Below are 15,763 nucleotides of genomic sequence, written 5' to 3' on the forward strand. Positions count from 1 at the left end.
CGTTGTTTTAACAGTCATGCAGTCGGGGGAAGGCAGACTTCCTTAATTTTTGCCTTCCCCGTTTTCAGCCAAATTTTCAATTTAAAGAAGTTCCAAATTATCGTTCCTTCTTACTCACGAGAATTTCAGTCCAGATTTACAGGAAGGAATCGGCGCTCTCCGTCAATGGCGACGCGGCTTCACTCTGCGGGCTGGGTAACGACTCTCAGCACCGCGCTCTCCCGATGCCGTTCCAGAGCCTTTAAAAAGGCTCTTTCTGCGGTAGGGGGGCGCTTCTGGTGCCCACCGAATCTCCTTGTTCACAGGCTTCCGCGCCTGTGATTTTAGGGGTCCCCCGCTTGCCGTAGCGGGTCAGACCCGAACTCGCAGAGCAGTCCTCCTCCGGAGCTCGGAAAGAGGACCGCCATTAACGCTGGCGCCGACCGGAAGTCCTCTAGTACTCTCTGAACTTTTTGTACCCAGCTGTTGGAAAGCGTCATACCGAGCTGCTTGCCATGCTGGATTTAGCTGAAAACTCTTTTCATGGCAACAGCAGAATAGCACAAAGACCTTTTATAAAGTCAAAAATACAAGGAAGAATTCTGGATCGCTCCAAGGCTTGCCACAATTTTGTAACATTCTGGTTGGTCCTAATACAGGTTATTTACCTAACACTGCATTTTGGAGGCTTTTAAAAAACTAAAAATGAACCAACAGGGCTCCCTATGCTTTTTTAATGTGTCGTCCCCCTCACCCCACCGGCGTCAAGGCTATGCAATGATAAACTCTGCCAGTGGAATTTCCGCCTGTCCTGCCCTAGTTAAAAGGCAAAGAAGCCTGGATGGTGGGGCAGAGGCTGTTGGGGGAGAAGAGGGGGCAGCAGAACACAAGAAAGGAGGTGCATATATACGTGCTCAGCCTCAGGATCGTGGGATTTTGGGGGGCAAAAGATTCCTAGCACTGCAAGTGGGTTGGACTAGATGACCCTTGTTAATGGAGGAATCCGAGGGCTCCCTTGGACAAAAACAAAGACACCAACCAGGACAATTTGGAGCAAAACAGCAACCTGTAGGCTTGGCCTTTAGTGGAAAATGTCGCGACAGGAGTCCCACCCACAACAAGATGAAGCAAGATGGAAGTCCCGAAGAAAAGAAGACTCCAACTTCTATTAGCTACTAATCCCCCATGCCACACCCCTTAGACTACATTACAACTACATCATTGATACATCACAAAAAGGAGGGGTCGAGGGAGGAGTGGTGGAACCTGGCTGGTTCCTCCTTTCCCTCTCCCCATGAGTCATTTCCAGAGGACAAAGGAGAGTTGGCAGTTTCCTGCCTCCAGAGGGAAGATCTGATCATTGTCCTTTGTTTCAGTCCGTGTAGAATCCACTCCCATATTGAAGTCCTTTGTGACCCTGATGGTCATCTGTCTGAGACCATCAAGGTTGTCATGCCAACTGGGTAGGACTCCTGAGTACATGTTGGTACGCTTAAGGGATTATGGCCATCCTGTATCAAACCACCTCCCTTTAATAGCCCTTCCCTCATGGAGCAGAATAAAAGTCGTCCGGTGCAAATCCATTGTACGGTTGATTTACTATGAATTTATAACAGAAACCCTTCAGAAGTTTAAAGCACTTTCACTTGTCGGAAGCATCTTGATACATTTTTTAAAAAAATAAATATTTATTAGGGTTTTACACAAAACATAGGTTTACAAAATAAGATTTACAAAAATCATAAGTTCACAAAATAAGAAAAAAGACGATTTAAAAACAAGACTTAACAAACTAAAAAAAAAACCACACACATAAAAAAGGGTATAGGGAAGAAAAAGAAGCTAATGACTAAATATAAAGAAAGAAAGAAAACCATTTAAAAATAAATCCATCTTTCAATAAAATTTCGACTCATTTCCTTATTTCCTTGACCTCCTCACACCTCCCCTGTTGTATTCCCGTTTAGAAATCCTTTCAGCAAATCCTTACCCTCTATCGTTTATCTTTACTCAATATCTTAACCTATTATAACTATGTATTTTCAACCATTGTCAATCCATATTTGCATACTCTTGATAATCTTTTTACCTATACCACTTATTTTCAATCCAACATCATTTTAGCATTCATTGGTTTTATAGTATTTCTGCAAATAGTCTTTAAACTTCTTCCAGTCTTCTTCCACCGACTCTTCTCCCTGGTCTCGGATTCTGCCAGTCATTTCTGCCAGTTCCATATAGTCCATCAGCTTCATCTGCCATTCTTCCAGTGTGGGTAAATCCTGTGTCTTCCAGTACTTTGCAATCAGTATTCTTGCTGCTGTTGTTGCATACATAAAGAAAATTCTATCCTTCTTTGGCACCAATTGGCCGACTATGCCCAAGAGAAAGGCTTCTGGTTTCTTCGAGAAGGTATATTTAAATACCTTTTTCATTTCATTATAGATCATCTCCCAGAAAGCCTTAATCTTTGGGCACGTCCACCAAAGGTGAAAGAATGTATCTTCCATTTCTTTACATTTCCAACATTTGTTATCGGGAAAATGGTAGATTTTTGCAAGCTTGACTGGTGTCATGTACCACCTGTATATCATTTTCATAATATTCTCTCTTAAGGCATTACATGCCGTAAATTTCATGCCTGTGGTCCACAACTGTTCCCAGTCAGCAAACATAATGTTATGTCCAACATCCTGTGCCCATTTAATCATAGCAGATTTGACCGTTTCATCCTGAGTGTTCCATTTTAACAGCAAGTTATACATTCTTGAAAGTATCTTAGTTTTGGGATACATCCTGATACATTTTGATTGGATTAGTGATGGACAATTAAATCCGGAAGCATTGCATTAACAGCTGTCAAAACCATTGAGAAATAGGTGCAGTCCCTGCAGTACCTGCGTAGCTGCCACAAGGGGCACTGTTTGGTAACGCTGATTGAATGAAGCGGTAGCCCATTTGCCTAAGTTCAGGGAACCGGTCAACCCAGTCAAAGTATGGGGGGAAAGGGGGTTTTATAGAAGCGAGCTGTCAGTTCAAGCGCTTCCTTATTTACGGAAGGCTTTTCGGGAATGTCTCTCTAAAAGGGACATCCCCAGGGTCGGGAGTGGGTGAGAGGGGTGTGTGTGTGTGTTGTGCTTGTGCAGAACTGGATTGGTGGGGGATCTCTCCTGCTACACCCTCATGGTTCCTTTACCACTCAACCATCCTATGAATTGCCACCAAGGCCCATTCAGGGGACGCCTTGCCACTCTCCCTTCCCACTTCCTCTGAAGCCACACAGCCTGCCTATTCTGCCGGCATGGGTGGGGGAAAGGGAGCTGAGGAGGCCGGTGGGAGGAGACGCACTGCCACTGCTGCCGGCTGCTGAGTGAGCTTCTCTCACCATCTTCTGCCCTGTCGCCGTCCCCTCCTCTCCCTTCTCGGCTTCCCCAGCTGAGCCCTGCCTCTCAAGCCAGGCTGCGTGGAGGCAGAGCCCACTGGTACCATGTGCTGAAGGCGCTGGGTGCTGGCTAAGCCCAGCCACATCTCCCTCTTCCCCTTCCTCCTCTTCCTGCTGCTGCGCTTGAGAGGGATCCTGCTGGGCCCTATGGCCACAGTGGCCACAGTGGCGGAGCGCCTGCCCCCCTGCCTTTGTCGCCTGCGCAAAGGGACTTCTACTGGCTCTGCTCACTCGTAGTGGGAGCTAAATACAGAACAATCTTCTTTAATTGGTGGGCAGGGAGAATAAGAATAAGAATAATAAAAAAAATTATTTGTACCCCACCCTCCCCGGCAGGGGCAGCTAACTAACACAGTACACATAAAACTAACACAGTACACAAAGTACAAGAACAGGCAATCAATTAATTAAAATACATCTTAAAATCACAGTGGTACCTTGGGTTAAGAACTTAATTCGTTCTGGAGGTCTCTTCTTAACCTGAAACTGTTCTTAACCTGAAGCCGCATGATTTCTGTTCTCATCGTGAAGAAAAGTTCTTAACCCGAGGTAATATTTCTGGGTTAGCGGAGTCTGTAACCTGAAGCATCTGTAACCTGAAGTGTAAGTAACCCGAGGTACCACTGTAGTTCAGTGCAAATTAAAATCTGGGCAGATGGCAGTCCACAGGTAAAACTGAGAGTGGTTAATATTCTACAGGGCCAAATGTTACCACTGGTCTTATAAAGGATAGTCGTGGCAAGCAAATTTTGCGTGCCCCCTCTCGCCTGCATCCCTGGTGGGGGCCCACCTCACCACCCCCTAGCTACGGCCCTGCATCCACTGATGATGATAATGATAAAAAAAATTTTTATTTGTACCCCACCCTCCCTGGCCGGAGCTGGGCTCAGGGTTGCTACCATCATAAAACTAACACAGAAATCCTTTCTGATTTGTGAACTGGTTTGCTGCAGATCCAGGGCTCTTCACGTTGGCCGCTGGAGCTGGCAACACCTTGACGGTTTATGTAAGCACATTCTCCTCCTCCCCGAATTTCAAACCTAAAATATCAAACAGAACATATGTTGAAATAATCATAACAATAATTTTATTATTAATATGCCAACCATCTGACTGGGTTGTTCCAGCCACTCTGGCCGGCTCCCAACAAAATATTAAAAACATAATAAAACATCAAACATAAAACTCCCAATAGAGGGCTGCCTTCAGAAGTCTTCTAAGGGTTGATCTTGGGGGGGAAATCTTGTTCTATTTTAAGATGAGGAGTGATGCTAAGATTGTATAAATTTAAATTGGCTTATGGGTATAACATATTAGGTTTAAATTGGGAATGAGAGCTTGTGGAACCAACTTAGGGAAAGGGGAATACAGTCGGGAGGGGAAGGAGGGAGTCCCAGAAAGAAGGTTATGAAAAGAAGGGTTTAAATTTGTCTTTCTTTTTCTTTCTTTTCTTTATCTTTTCTATTTTTCTTATTCTGTTATTATTGGAAATTTTAATAAATATGATTTTAAAAAAAACAGAAGTCTTCTAAGGGTTGTACAGTTCTTCATCTCCTTGGCATCTGATGGGAGGGCATTCCACAGGGCAGGGGCCACTACCAAGAAGGCCCTATGCCTGGTTCTCTGTAACTTCACTTCTCGTAGTGAGGGAACCACCAGAAGGCCCTCGGAGCTGGAGCTCGGTGTCTGGGCTGAACGATGGGGATGAAGATGCTCCTTCAGGTATACAGGGCCAAAGCTCTTTAGAGCTTTAAAGGTTAGCATCCTAGGGGCCAACTCATAGGTGCCGAGATCCCTTTGGCCCCCCAATAAAATATTTGAGGGGGCTGCCCCCCAAAGTTAATGGGCATTGCCACTCAAATGGTGTGCATGTGTTGCATCTTGTGATCAGTTATATGAGGCAGGTCCAAGCAGGAGATAACCAGAGCATGCAGCACTCTGGTGAGACAGTGCGCAGGCAGGTCTCAGCCGGTGTACCAGATGGAGCCAGCAGAATTGACCTGCGCCTCCATGGACAGATGTGAGTCCAAGATGACCCCAAGGCTGTACAGTTGGTCCTTTAGGGACCCAGTAACTCCATTCAGGACCAGGGAACCCCCCAAAAAACATGCCTGTCCCCTCTCCCCTCTCCCCCAAAACTGTACTTCTATGTTGTTGGAATTCAGCCTCAACCCATTACCCACATTCCATAGAAAATATCCATTGAAATATCCCTGGGAACCAGCAGAAGACCAAGAAGAAGAAGATCGCCAAGCATAGGTGCAGGAAGGCCTTGAAGCAAATTTGCACCTGAAGAAGGCGTTTTCATTCATATTCATATAATACAAATATTCATATTTCAAGGCAGCTTTTCCATCAAAATATTTTCTTTAGAATCTGGCCTAGAAAGAAAACATCAAACTCTCGCTGCACTGTGACTGATGTGTGCTGCTCACCACAAGGCGGAGCGAGAAGGCTTCTGGTCAGTTCCTCAACATTCAGGCAGGCTACTAGTAACAACTGTGAAACTACAAATGTGTCTATGACAGTGGCGTGCAGTGAATTTTTTTGTAGGGGAACAGTTAGGGCAAGTGGCGCCAGCTTGTGACTGGAGCAGGGGTGAGGAACATCTCACAAGTGATGTTGAGACACTGAAATGTCCAGCATCCCGTCTCCATCTCTAAGCCAGGCAAAAGTTTCACAGGCTTTGGGAAGGAGGTGCCAGGCTTTTATACTTCAATACTCTAATTTACTGGGAACATTTAGGGGACTAGCCTCGTCCCCCTAGTCCACTGACCGCAGGTCCCTGGGCTAAGACCAGGAGATTTGTAGCCTTTGTGGAATATATGCAGTGTCTTTTTTCCAGGGGGTACTCATGGGTACTCAGTACCTGCACATTTTTCTTTTGCAAATGTTAAAAGTGTGGCACTTACTAAAATAATTTTGTGCTGAATACTGGCACCTTATTTTCTATATATATTAAAAGCACTGCATATGTTGCTCTTCAAAAAACATCTGTCTGGGCAAGCATTCCTTGAGTCGAACTATTTTAACTGTAACACTGTTTTAAAGGGCTTGTTTATTACACATTTTCATTGTGGATGCTCACCAGTTATTGAAAATGGTGCCATTGATCCATTTCCAAGGCTCCTGGTCATTCATCTTTTGGAGACCAATCCAGTGGTCAGCAGGACCTTTGTGTCGTCTCAAGAAGCTCTTAATAAAGAAAAGAAGTGTCAATACATTTCCAACCCTCATCCAAGTGTAGAATCAACTCCATTTGGGGCTGCAGACTGTGTTCTGTATCTTTCCACTCACCATTTCCTCTTGGGAGTCAATCATGACCAAAGAGGCATTGAAAGAGGCACAGTAATTCTGGCTAGAAGTCCAATTTCTGTCACTGTCCGAAAAATAGTAGCATTTCCTTTGGTAGCCAATCCAGCCGTCTGGACAGCACTCAGTTGGAGTGGAAGGAGAATGTAGGGCGGTTGGCAATACTGCACTTGTCCCTAGAAAGGTATCAGAAAGTGAGACAGATCACTATCTATAGATTATAAATAGTCCTACCCAAAATAAAGGTCAGGCAATGTACTCCACTCATCAACATTATATCTGTGTGCTGCCTTTCCACAAAAGGAATCCTGCTCAAAGCAGCTTGCAACAAAGAAAATAAGAACACACCTCAAGCACTATAAGGACAATCACATACAAATATAGTATAACAACGTAATTGCAAATACACCACACACAAAAACTGTGTGCAGGAGGTCTCCAGTCAACCCCCATCATCTCCAGGTGGGGCTGGATAAGGGTGGGGAAATGAGGGTAGGAGGGAGGGCAGACAGCCCAGTGCCCATCTCTGCCCACAAACTCAGGAGCTTGCAGGACATAGAGCAGCTTCTCTTGTGGCTCAACCATAGATAGTCAACCTCAATCGACTATCCATGAAATACAGAGCTGGGGTCTAGTTGACTCTCCCTGAGAAAGGCCTTTGATTAGAATTGTATCGTACAATTTAAATCACTTGAAATTGTGTGTGTATTGTGTGTGCATATTGGTCTATTATTACAGTACATGAAGTCTACCTTTCCTGAATGTGGGCCCCTATCCACAACTGCTTTCAGGCTACCTCAACTGAACACCAATAAAGCTATTCTAGCTGCTGAGGAGAGGAGATCTGTGAGAGCAGGTGGCCTATAGATAACGTGGCAGAAGTTACAGCAAAATGGCTCTTCACTTACCTGATAAAGCAGTTCTGCTGATGATGATGATGGAAATGATCAGAATGACATTAACCACCAAGCTCACAATTATTACAGTAAAAGCGAGTTTCTTTTTTCCATTATTGCACAAACCTGCAGAGGGAAATAAAGTGTTAATGTGTCCTTGGTTTCAGCAAGATGCCGGACAAGTCCTTCTAGAAACTCCAAAGTAACTGGGGGGCTCCAAGTCTACCCGGGCTTGGGTCGTCCACCCACATTGAAGGTGTGAGTTCAAGCTTGCATCACACCAAGATGTCTTACCACTCAACAGTCCTGATTTATGCGGGACATCCTGGAATTACAGAAGCCAATCCTGGCTTCTGATTGCATCCCAGACTGTCCCATTTTTCAGTTTGAGTCTGACATGTAGTGCAAGTCAGCTGGGGACCAAAAAAAGAAACATCCCAATTTTGGTCAGTGGGATGTTGGAAGAGTATGAGATGAACAAAGTTCACCTGTGGAATCATGAAGCTCATAGGCTTGGTGCCTCCCACCACAAAGTCAGCCAAGTGGTAGGCCTCTGCACATGACTGGTGAGTCACCAGTTATTTATTTTATTAAAAAGTATTCACATGCTACCATCTCCTAAACTATCAAGGTGATGCACAATAATGTTTACTGTATAGGCCTGAATATAAGCCTCACTTTTTTTCCAAATTCTGACCATGAAAAGTTAAAGTGCAGCTTATATTTGCGACCTTACAAAAATGGGCTTGGAGCGAGCATTTTCTCCTCCCCCCCCCCACACAAACCTTTAATTTTAAAGGTTACCCATCCCTTTTAGAGCATCTGAATTGCCCTCAAAACAGAAGTTGAAAGTTTTTGTTGCTGGCAGCATGGAAGTGACAGGAGATCTCTATCCTATGTAGAAACAGAATGGGATATTTTGTTCACGCATCGCAGCAACCTCAAGCGAATAACCTGAAGCCATTTTAATCTTTATTGTAAAACAAACCATTAAGGGCGTACAGTTTAAGCCCTCGTACATTTCTGTATAACATAGGGTTGGTTCCAACACATCACGGGTAGATCCATTAATGTGCAAAACAAAATGCATTAAAATGAATTGTTCAACCAAACAAGATTTCCCTGTGCTAGAAGAAGCTTTATTCATTCAATGCAGGATAGTGAATTTTCAAGCTTGCCTCATGCAAATAAATGGAAGTGAGGAACAGGTTTAAGGATTTAGATTTGGTGGACAGAGTGCCTGAAGAACTATGGGTGGAGGCTCGCAACATTATACAGGAGGCAGCAACGAAAACCATCCCAATGAAAAGGAAATGCAAGAAATCAAAGTGGCTGTCCAACGAGGCCTTACAAATAGCAGGGGAGAGAAGGCAAGCAAAATGCGAGGGAGATAGGGAAAGATACAGGAAATTGAATGCAGATTTCCAAAAAATAGCAAGGAGAGATAAGAAGGCCTTCTTAAACGAGCAATGCAAAGAAATAGAGGAAAACAACAGAATGGGAAGAACCAGAGATCTGTTCAAGAAAATTGGAGATATGAAAGGAACATTTTGTACAAAGATTACCATAATAAAGGACAAAAGTGATAAGGACCTAACTGAAGCAGAAGACATCAAGAAGAGGTGGCAAGAATACACAGAGGAATTATACCAGAAAGATATGGATGGCTCGTACACCCCAGGTAGTGTGGTTGCTGACCTTGAGCCAGACATCCTGGAGAGTGAAGTCAAATGGGCCTTAGAAAGCATTGCTAATAACAAGGCCAGTGGAAGTGATGATATTCCAGCTGAACTATTTAAAATTTTAAAAGATGATGCTGTTAAGGTGCTACACTCAATATGCCAGCAAATTTGGAAAACTCAGCAGTGGCCAGAGGATTGGAGAAGATCAGTCTACATCCCAATCCCAAAGAAGGGCAGTGCCAAAGAATGCTTCAACTACTGCACAATTGCACTCATTTCACACGCTAGCAAGGTTATGCTTAAAATTCTACAAGGCAGGCTTAAGCAGTATGTGAACCGAGAACTCCCAGAAGTGCAAGCTGGATTTCGAAGGGGCAGAGGAACCAGAGACCAAATTGCAAACATGCGCTGGATTATGGAGAAAGCTACAGAGTTCCAGAAAGACATCTACTTCTGCTTCATTGACTATGCAAAAGCCTTTGATTGTGTTGACCACAGCAACTATGGCAAGTTCTTAAAGAAATGGGAGTGCCTGATCACCTCATCTGTCTCCTGAGAAATCTCTATGTGGGACAAGAAGCTACAGTTAGAACTGGATATGGAACAACTGATTGGTTCAAAATTGGGAAAGGAGTACGGCAAGGCTGCATATTGTCTCCCTGCTTATTTAACTTATATGCAGAATTCATCATGCGAAAGGCTGGGCTGGATGAATCCCAAGCCGGAATTAAGATTGCCGGAAGAAATATCAACAACCTCAGATATGCAGATGACACAACCTTGATGGCAGAAAGTGAGGAGGAATTAAAGAACCTTTTAATGAGGGTGAAAGAGGAGAGCGCAAAATATGGTCTGAAGCTCAACATCAAAAAAATGAAGATCATGGCCACTGGGCCCATCACCTCCTGGCAAATAGGAGGGGAAGAAATGGAGGCAGTGAGAGATTTTACTTTCTTGGGCTCCATGATCACTGCAGATGGTGACAGCAGTCACGAAATTAAAAGACGCCTGCTCCTTGGGAGAAAGGCGATGGCAAACCTAGACAGCGTCTTAAAAAGCAGAGACATCACCTTGCCAACAAAGGTCCGTATAGTTAAAGCCATGGTTTTCCCAGTAGTGATGTATGGAAGTGAGAGCTGGACCATCAAGAAGGCTGATCGCCGAAGAATTGATGCTTTTGAATTATGGTGCTGGAGGAGACTCTTGAGAGTCCCATGGACTGCAAGATCAAACCTCTCCATTCTGAAGGAAATCAGCCCTGAGGGCTCACTGGAAGGACAGATCGTGAAGCTGAGGCTCCAATACTTTGGCCACCTCATGAGAAGAGAAGACTCCCTGGAAAAGACCCTGATGTTGGGAAAGATGGAGGGCACAAGGAGAAGGGGACGACAGAGGACGAGATGGTTGGACAGTGTTCTTGAAGCTACCAACATGAGTTTGACCAAGCTGCGGGAGGCAGTGGAAGACAGGAGTGCCTGGCGTGCTCTGGTCCATGGGGTCACGAAGAGTCGGACACGACTAAACGACTAAACAACAACAACATATATATAATATTTCAGTTAATGCCATGTCACCAGCATGTAAATATGCCAACACTTGGTTGGTCAGATTAGGATCCTGGAAGAAAGAGGAACCAATATGTTTTGAAAGATATGTTCTGAAGTAGTGTTGCAGAATGCAAAGTTGTGAAGTCAGTTGAGCAGGGGATCTCTGCCAGGGGATTTACACAGTATTGGTTGTTTCTAGATTTGCTGAGAGTTTTATTTTATTTATTTTATATATATCTATATCTATATATATATGTATATGTATATATATATGTATATATATATATATATAATAATATATATATATAAAATATATAAAATATATAAAATAAAACTCTCAGCAAATCTAGAAACAACCAATACTCTCTCTCTCTCTCTCTCTCTCTCTCTATATATATATATATATATATATATAAAAATCACCCACTCAAATATAAATGTCAGTATGGTCTACTGTAATGTATACCATTCAACCCAATCAGATGGGCATCATATAACAACAACAACAACAACAACAACAACAACAACAACAACAACAACGCATTAAAGTGCCACTGTGCTAGTCAATGCTGTGGACCATGCGCCTGCACTTGCAGATTCCTGGTCTCTTCGCTTATCAGAGACTCTCTAGGTCTGTGTGCAGCAGGAATGGGGACCATGTGGTCCCCCAGATGTTTTTGCTCTACACTGGCCATGCTGGCAGGGAGTGATGGAAGGGAGTTGGAATCCAGCAACATCTGGCGAGAGACAAGCTCTCCATTCTTGGTGTACATGGAAGGGGAACTGGGAGAACAGCCAGGAATCTCTCTCCTCAAGGGCAGCCTCACCCCCCTTCTCCTTATGCATGCCTGCGTGAGGAAGGATAGTTCCATCTGAGAGAGGAACTAAGAAGAGTCGGAGAAGCCTCCCTCGATTTTAACACAAGTGTCTATGCACCCATCCTTTTCCAATGGTTTTAAATTGCCTGAATAGATTAGCGTCTCCATGAATTTGATTAGTTGGCCTGCATTCTGCAGCTCTCATCCCAGCAGCAAATCCATAACTTTTCTGACAAACTCATGCCTTTCTCATCAGAACTCACTTACCGTATGGAAAATGGCCTGGTTTCGGAGAGACTTCTCTTGCTTGTTTGGTGCTTCCATTAATTATGATTCCACTACATTCCGCATTCTCTGCTGCATCTGGATTCATGGGGAGCATTTGCTCTGTCTTTTCAGTTTCAGAGAAACCCATCTTTTCCTTCTCCCAGGAGGATCCACAGACCTCACAGTAAATGCTACTCAGCTCTAGTTACACAGAGTTTTAGAATTTCTTGAGATATAGTATGTTTTCCACTTTGTTTTGTCTTCGTGACTCCTTTTATTCCCAATGAAACGAAAGCCTCTTCAGAGTCTGAAGCATCAATTCTGTGCTTTTGCCACACAAAAATTCATCACAACATCAGTTTTTGCCATAGCATCAACGTACCAAGATTCCTCTGTGGAGACAAAATTACAGAGCAGAGAAAAATAAATCATTTCTCCTTGAAGTCTATAAAGGTGCAGTTTTGCTTCCATACTAGTATAGTCCCCCCAAAAAGCCCTAAAGGTGATCTTACATATACTAATTTACAGAGCTGGAAAATTCATATATGAAATATTTTTTCTTTTTAGTCTAAATGATTACAGTAATATTTCTACATCTACTTGATGAAATGAAAGCATTGAGAAAAGTAAAAGGGAGCAGTCATTGTATTATATTTTCCCCCAGTCTCCTCCTACCCAGCTCCTCCTCCTCATAAGCCTTATGAGGAAATGTCACTCTCCTCTGCACACGTTCCAGTTTGTCAACATCCTCCTTAAATTGTGGCGTGCAGAAATGGACACAGTTGGTTAATCGGAGTCATCACTGTAGTCACAACAGGAAAACCTGTTTTCTACTTTTCCACTTCCTTTGCAATCTCACAATTTCAGCTCTTCGGGATTGAGGGTCGGGAAATTCTACGCTTTCCAGAGAAGAGCTGTCAATCCTCTGCCTATCTGGCTGCCTGGTATCTACGCCCCTTTCTTGGAAACTCTCTGTGCTTCCCCAAAAGTGTCTCGGGAAACCAATATCTTGGTAGGAAGGGGGGGTCTGCTTCCTCCTGCAGCCTGTCAGATTCAGAGTCAGAGCCTGTCTTTCTTCCATTTCCTCCCTCACTTGACTCCACCACACTCCTGACCCACACTTAAGGGGCCATTACCAAGATTTTAGCCCTTGCTGGATCTAGGAATTAGCAGAGTCTCAGGCATGCAGCCTAGCCCCCCCCCCCCAATCTCCTCTGCTGAACTTACAGCAATATCTAATTGGGAAACTACTATGCAAATATAGGACCACCCACTGGCCTGGCATTGAGAAATAGAGAGTAGCAGATGGCTACTGTTAGCTCCCCTCGGTCTCCTCTTTCCCAGGCTAAACATAGCCAGCTCCCCCTCCTCATTAAGCTTGGTTTCCAAGCCTTATGAGGAAATGTCGCTCTCCTCTTCACACCTTCCAGTTTGTCAACATCCTCCGTAAATGGTGGTGCCCAGAAATGGACACAGTGCTCCAGGTGAGTTATGTATTGAAGTTCTCACCCTGGCCACCAGGGGGGTATTGTGTATGTAGTTTTCACTCAGGTCCACATCAGTTAGTTTAGGCCCGAAACCCTGGGTTGTTGTTGTAACAATGTTGACAGCCGGCTGGCTATACAAGCAGGCCAGCTGAGCTGTTCAGTTCAGTTCAGTTCCAGCTTACTATAAAGAACCACTTGGAGAAATCTCTGTGTCATTTGCTATGTCCATCCACAACTTAATAGTGAGGTCTGACCCACTTTAATAAAGGTGTCCGGCACAAAAACCTCCAAACGGATCTGCCTAAAATTTGGCAGGCTTAATCCAGAGAGCCTCATATTTCTGCTAATTTCTTCTACTTTTTTCTGAAGCCTGAACAACAGTACAGTGGTACCTTAGTTCTTAATCTGTTCCAGAAGTCCATTCCAAAACCAAGGCATGCTTTCCCATAGAAAGTAATGCAGAATGGATTAATCCATTCCAGACGTTTAAAAAAAACCTCCTAAAACAGCAATTTATCATGAATTTTAGTATCTAACAAGACTATTGATCCATAAAATGAAAGCAATAAACAATGTACTGCAGTCACACAATCAATCAATCAGTAGCTGAACTGGGTTCCACACAGTCACAAAAACAAAACAAAAAAGAGCCACAAAAGCAAAATAAATAGCAAAATCTGACAGACCTCAGCATAACTCTCAATATAGAAGCGTAACACTCAAATCAGAAGTGTAACACTCAAAATAGAGCATGTTCAGCTTCCGAAAAAGATCATAAGCTGGAACACTTATGTCTGGGTTTGCAGTGTTTGGGTTCCAAGTTGTTTCAGTACCAAGGCGTTTGAGAACCAAGGTACCACTGTATAGCCATTCTTAGATTCCCTATTATATTGAATGAGTTGGTGAGAACTTTGGGTTGCGTTCCTAGCAGTGCTAGGAGAATGTTCTGTCAGCACAAAGATTTCTCCTTGCACAAGGGAACGTTCTCCCCCCCCCTCCCTCATGACGCCCAAATGTATTCTAGCAGTTCCCCCAATCAAACAAAGCCAGCCTTATATTCAGTGCTTTTTTCTGGGGCCACGTGGGAGTACGCGTACCCCTAAACATTTTTTAATCTAAACTCTCCACAGTCATTTGATCCCACCCAGAGTTCGGCCAGGAGAGGGATGGAGGACATAAATTCCCCTTCTTTTCTGGATTTTTTTAAAAAAATAATTTCTGTGGTCCTTAATAATCAGTTCATTCCTTTTTTCTCTTTTTTCTTTTTTGGCAGAAGCACAGATTTTGGTCTGTGGATTTGTGTTTTCCCCTCTGCGTTTCCTTTTTAAAGGAAATTAAAAGCCACCTTTTGGAATACAGCGGTACCTCGGGTTACATACGCTTCAGGTTTCAGACTCCGCTAACCCAGAAATAGTACCTCGGGTTAAGAACTTTGCTTCAGGATGAGAACAGAAATCACACAGCTGCGGCACAGCGGCAGATAGAGGCCCCATTAGCTAAAGTGGTGCTTCAGGTTACAAACAGTTTCATGTTAAGAACGGACCTCCTGAACGAATTAAGTACTTAACCCGAGGTACCACTGTACGTCTTCTCTGCCCTTTCCAGTTACTATATTTATTTTTCTCGATTTCAACTATAATTTTTCTATAGATTTTTTTGAGTCAAAATGAGAGTACCCCTATTTTTTTTAGAAAAAGAGCAGTGCTTATATTATTTTAGAATTTTTTTTCTTCAGCCCCAAACCCTCTCCCCCTTCCTCCTCTCCTTCTCCTTTCCCCAGTCTCCCTCCCCATCTTCCTTCCCCCCCTCCCAATATTTCTCCCTCCTCCAATATAGTATAGAATTCTTCTTTTTACCTTCTGGCAGAATCAATCCAGCGCCAGGTTCTGCAGTGCAGGAACAAGTATCTGCTGCTGACCAAGCCCACAAGAAGCAAAAACAGAGAGAGTTTTCAAAGCGAATGGTTCCTGCTATTTATATTCTCCCCCCTCCTCCCCCTCCTCCTCCTCCTCTTCCTCCCCCTCCCCCGCTTCCTCGTTCTCACCTGCGAAGTCCTTGTCAGCAGTTTCTGACTCCAGCCCCACCCAGTCTTTAATGTCACTCCCAGCCTGAATCTAGAGATGTTTTCAATTGCCCAAGGTCTTCTGCCTTGCTTCAGAGAGCAGTGCAATCCTGTCAGGGGCTGAAGGCAGTCTTGGGCACAAAGTGTAAAAGAATTTTTAGCATGATTTAAAATCAATCGCACAAACAAAGGGCAGAACATCCCAGCGGGGAATGTGATCACCCTCAATGTGCAGAAGGAGAAACAGCTGCTGGCAACTTGGCGATTGCTG

The 15,763-nt window shown here is 43.9% G+C and overlaps 1 protein-coding gene across 1 annotated transcript; it reads right to left on the reverse strand.

Annotated features, from left to right (window-relative positions):
- Positions 1-2,771: 2,771 nt before the first annotated feature.
- Positions 2,772-15,426, reverse strand: LOC309525220 (C-type lectin domain family 2 member D-like). Its single transcript, XM_082210740.1, has 6 exons — positions 15,287-15,426; positions 11,944-12,335; positions 7,642-7,755; positions 6,719-6,909; positions 6,510-6,616; positions 2,772-4,461 (listed from the first exon to the last, which is right to left on the reverse strand). Exons 2-6 carry the CDS (start codon positions 12,089-12,091, stop codon positions 4,323-4,325), a joined length of 699 nt encoding a protein of 232 aa, XP_082066866.1. The 5' UTR covers positions 12,092-12,335; positions 15,287-15,426; the 3' UTR covers positions 2,772-4,322.
- Positions 15,427-15,763: the final 337 nt, after the last annotated feature.

This window comes from Podarcis vaucheri, assembly GCF_965113315.1.
Source record: "Podarcis vaucheri genome assembly, chromosome: 2".
NCBI lineage: Eukaryota > Metazoa > Chordata > Lepidosauria > Squamata > Lacertidae > Podarcis > Podarcis vaucheri.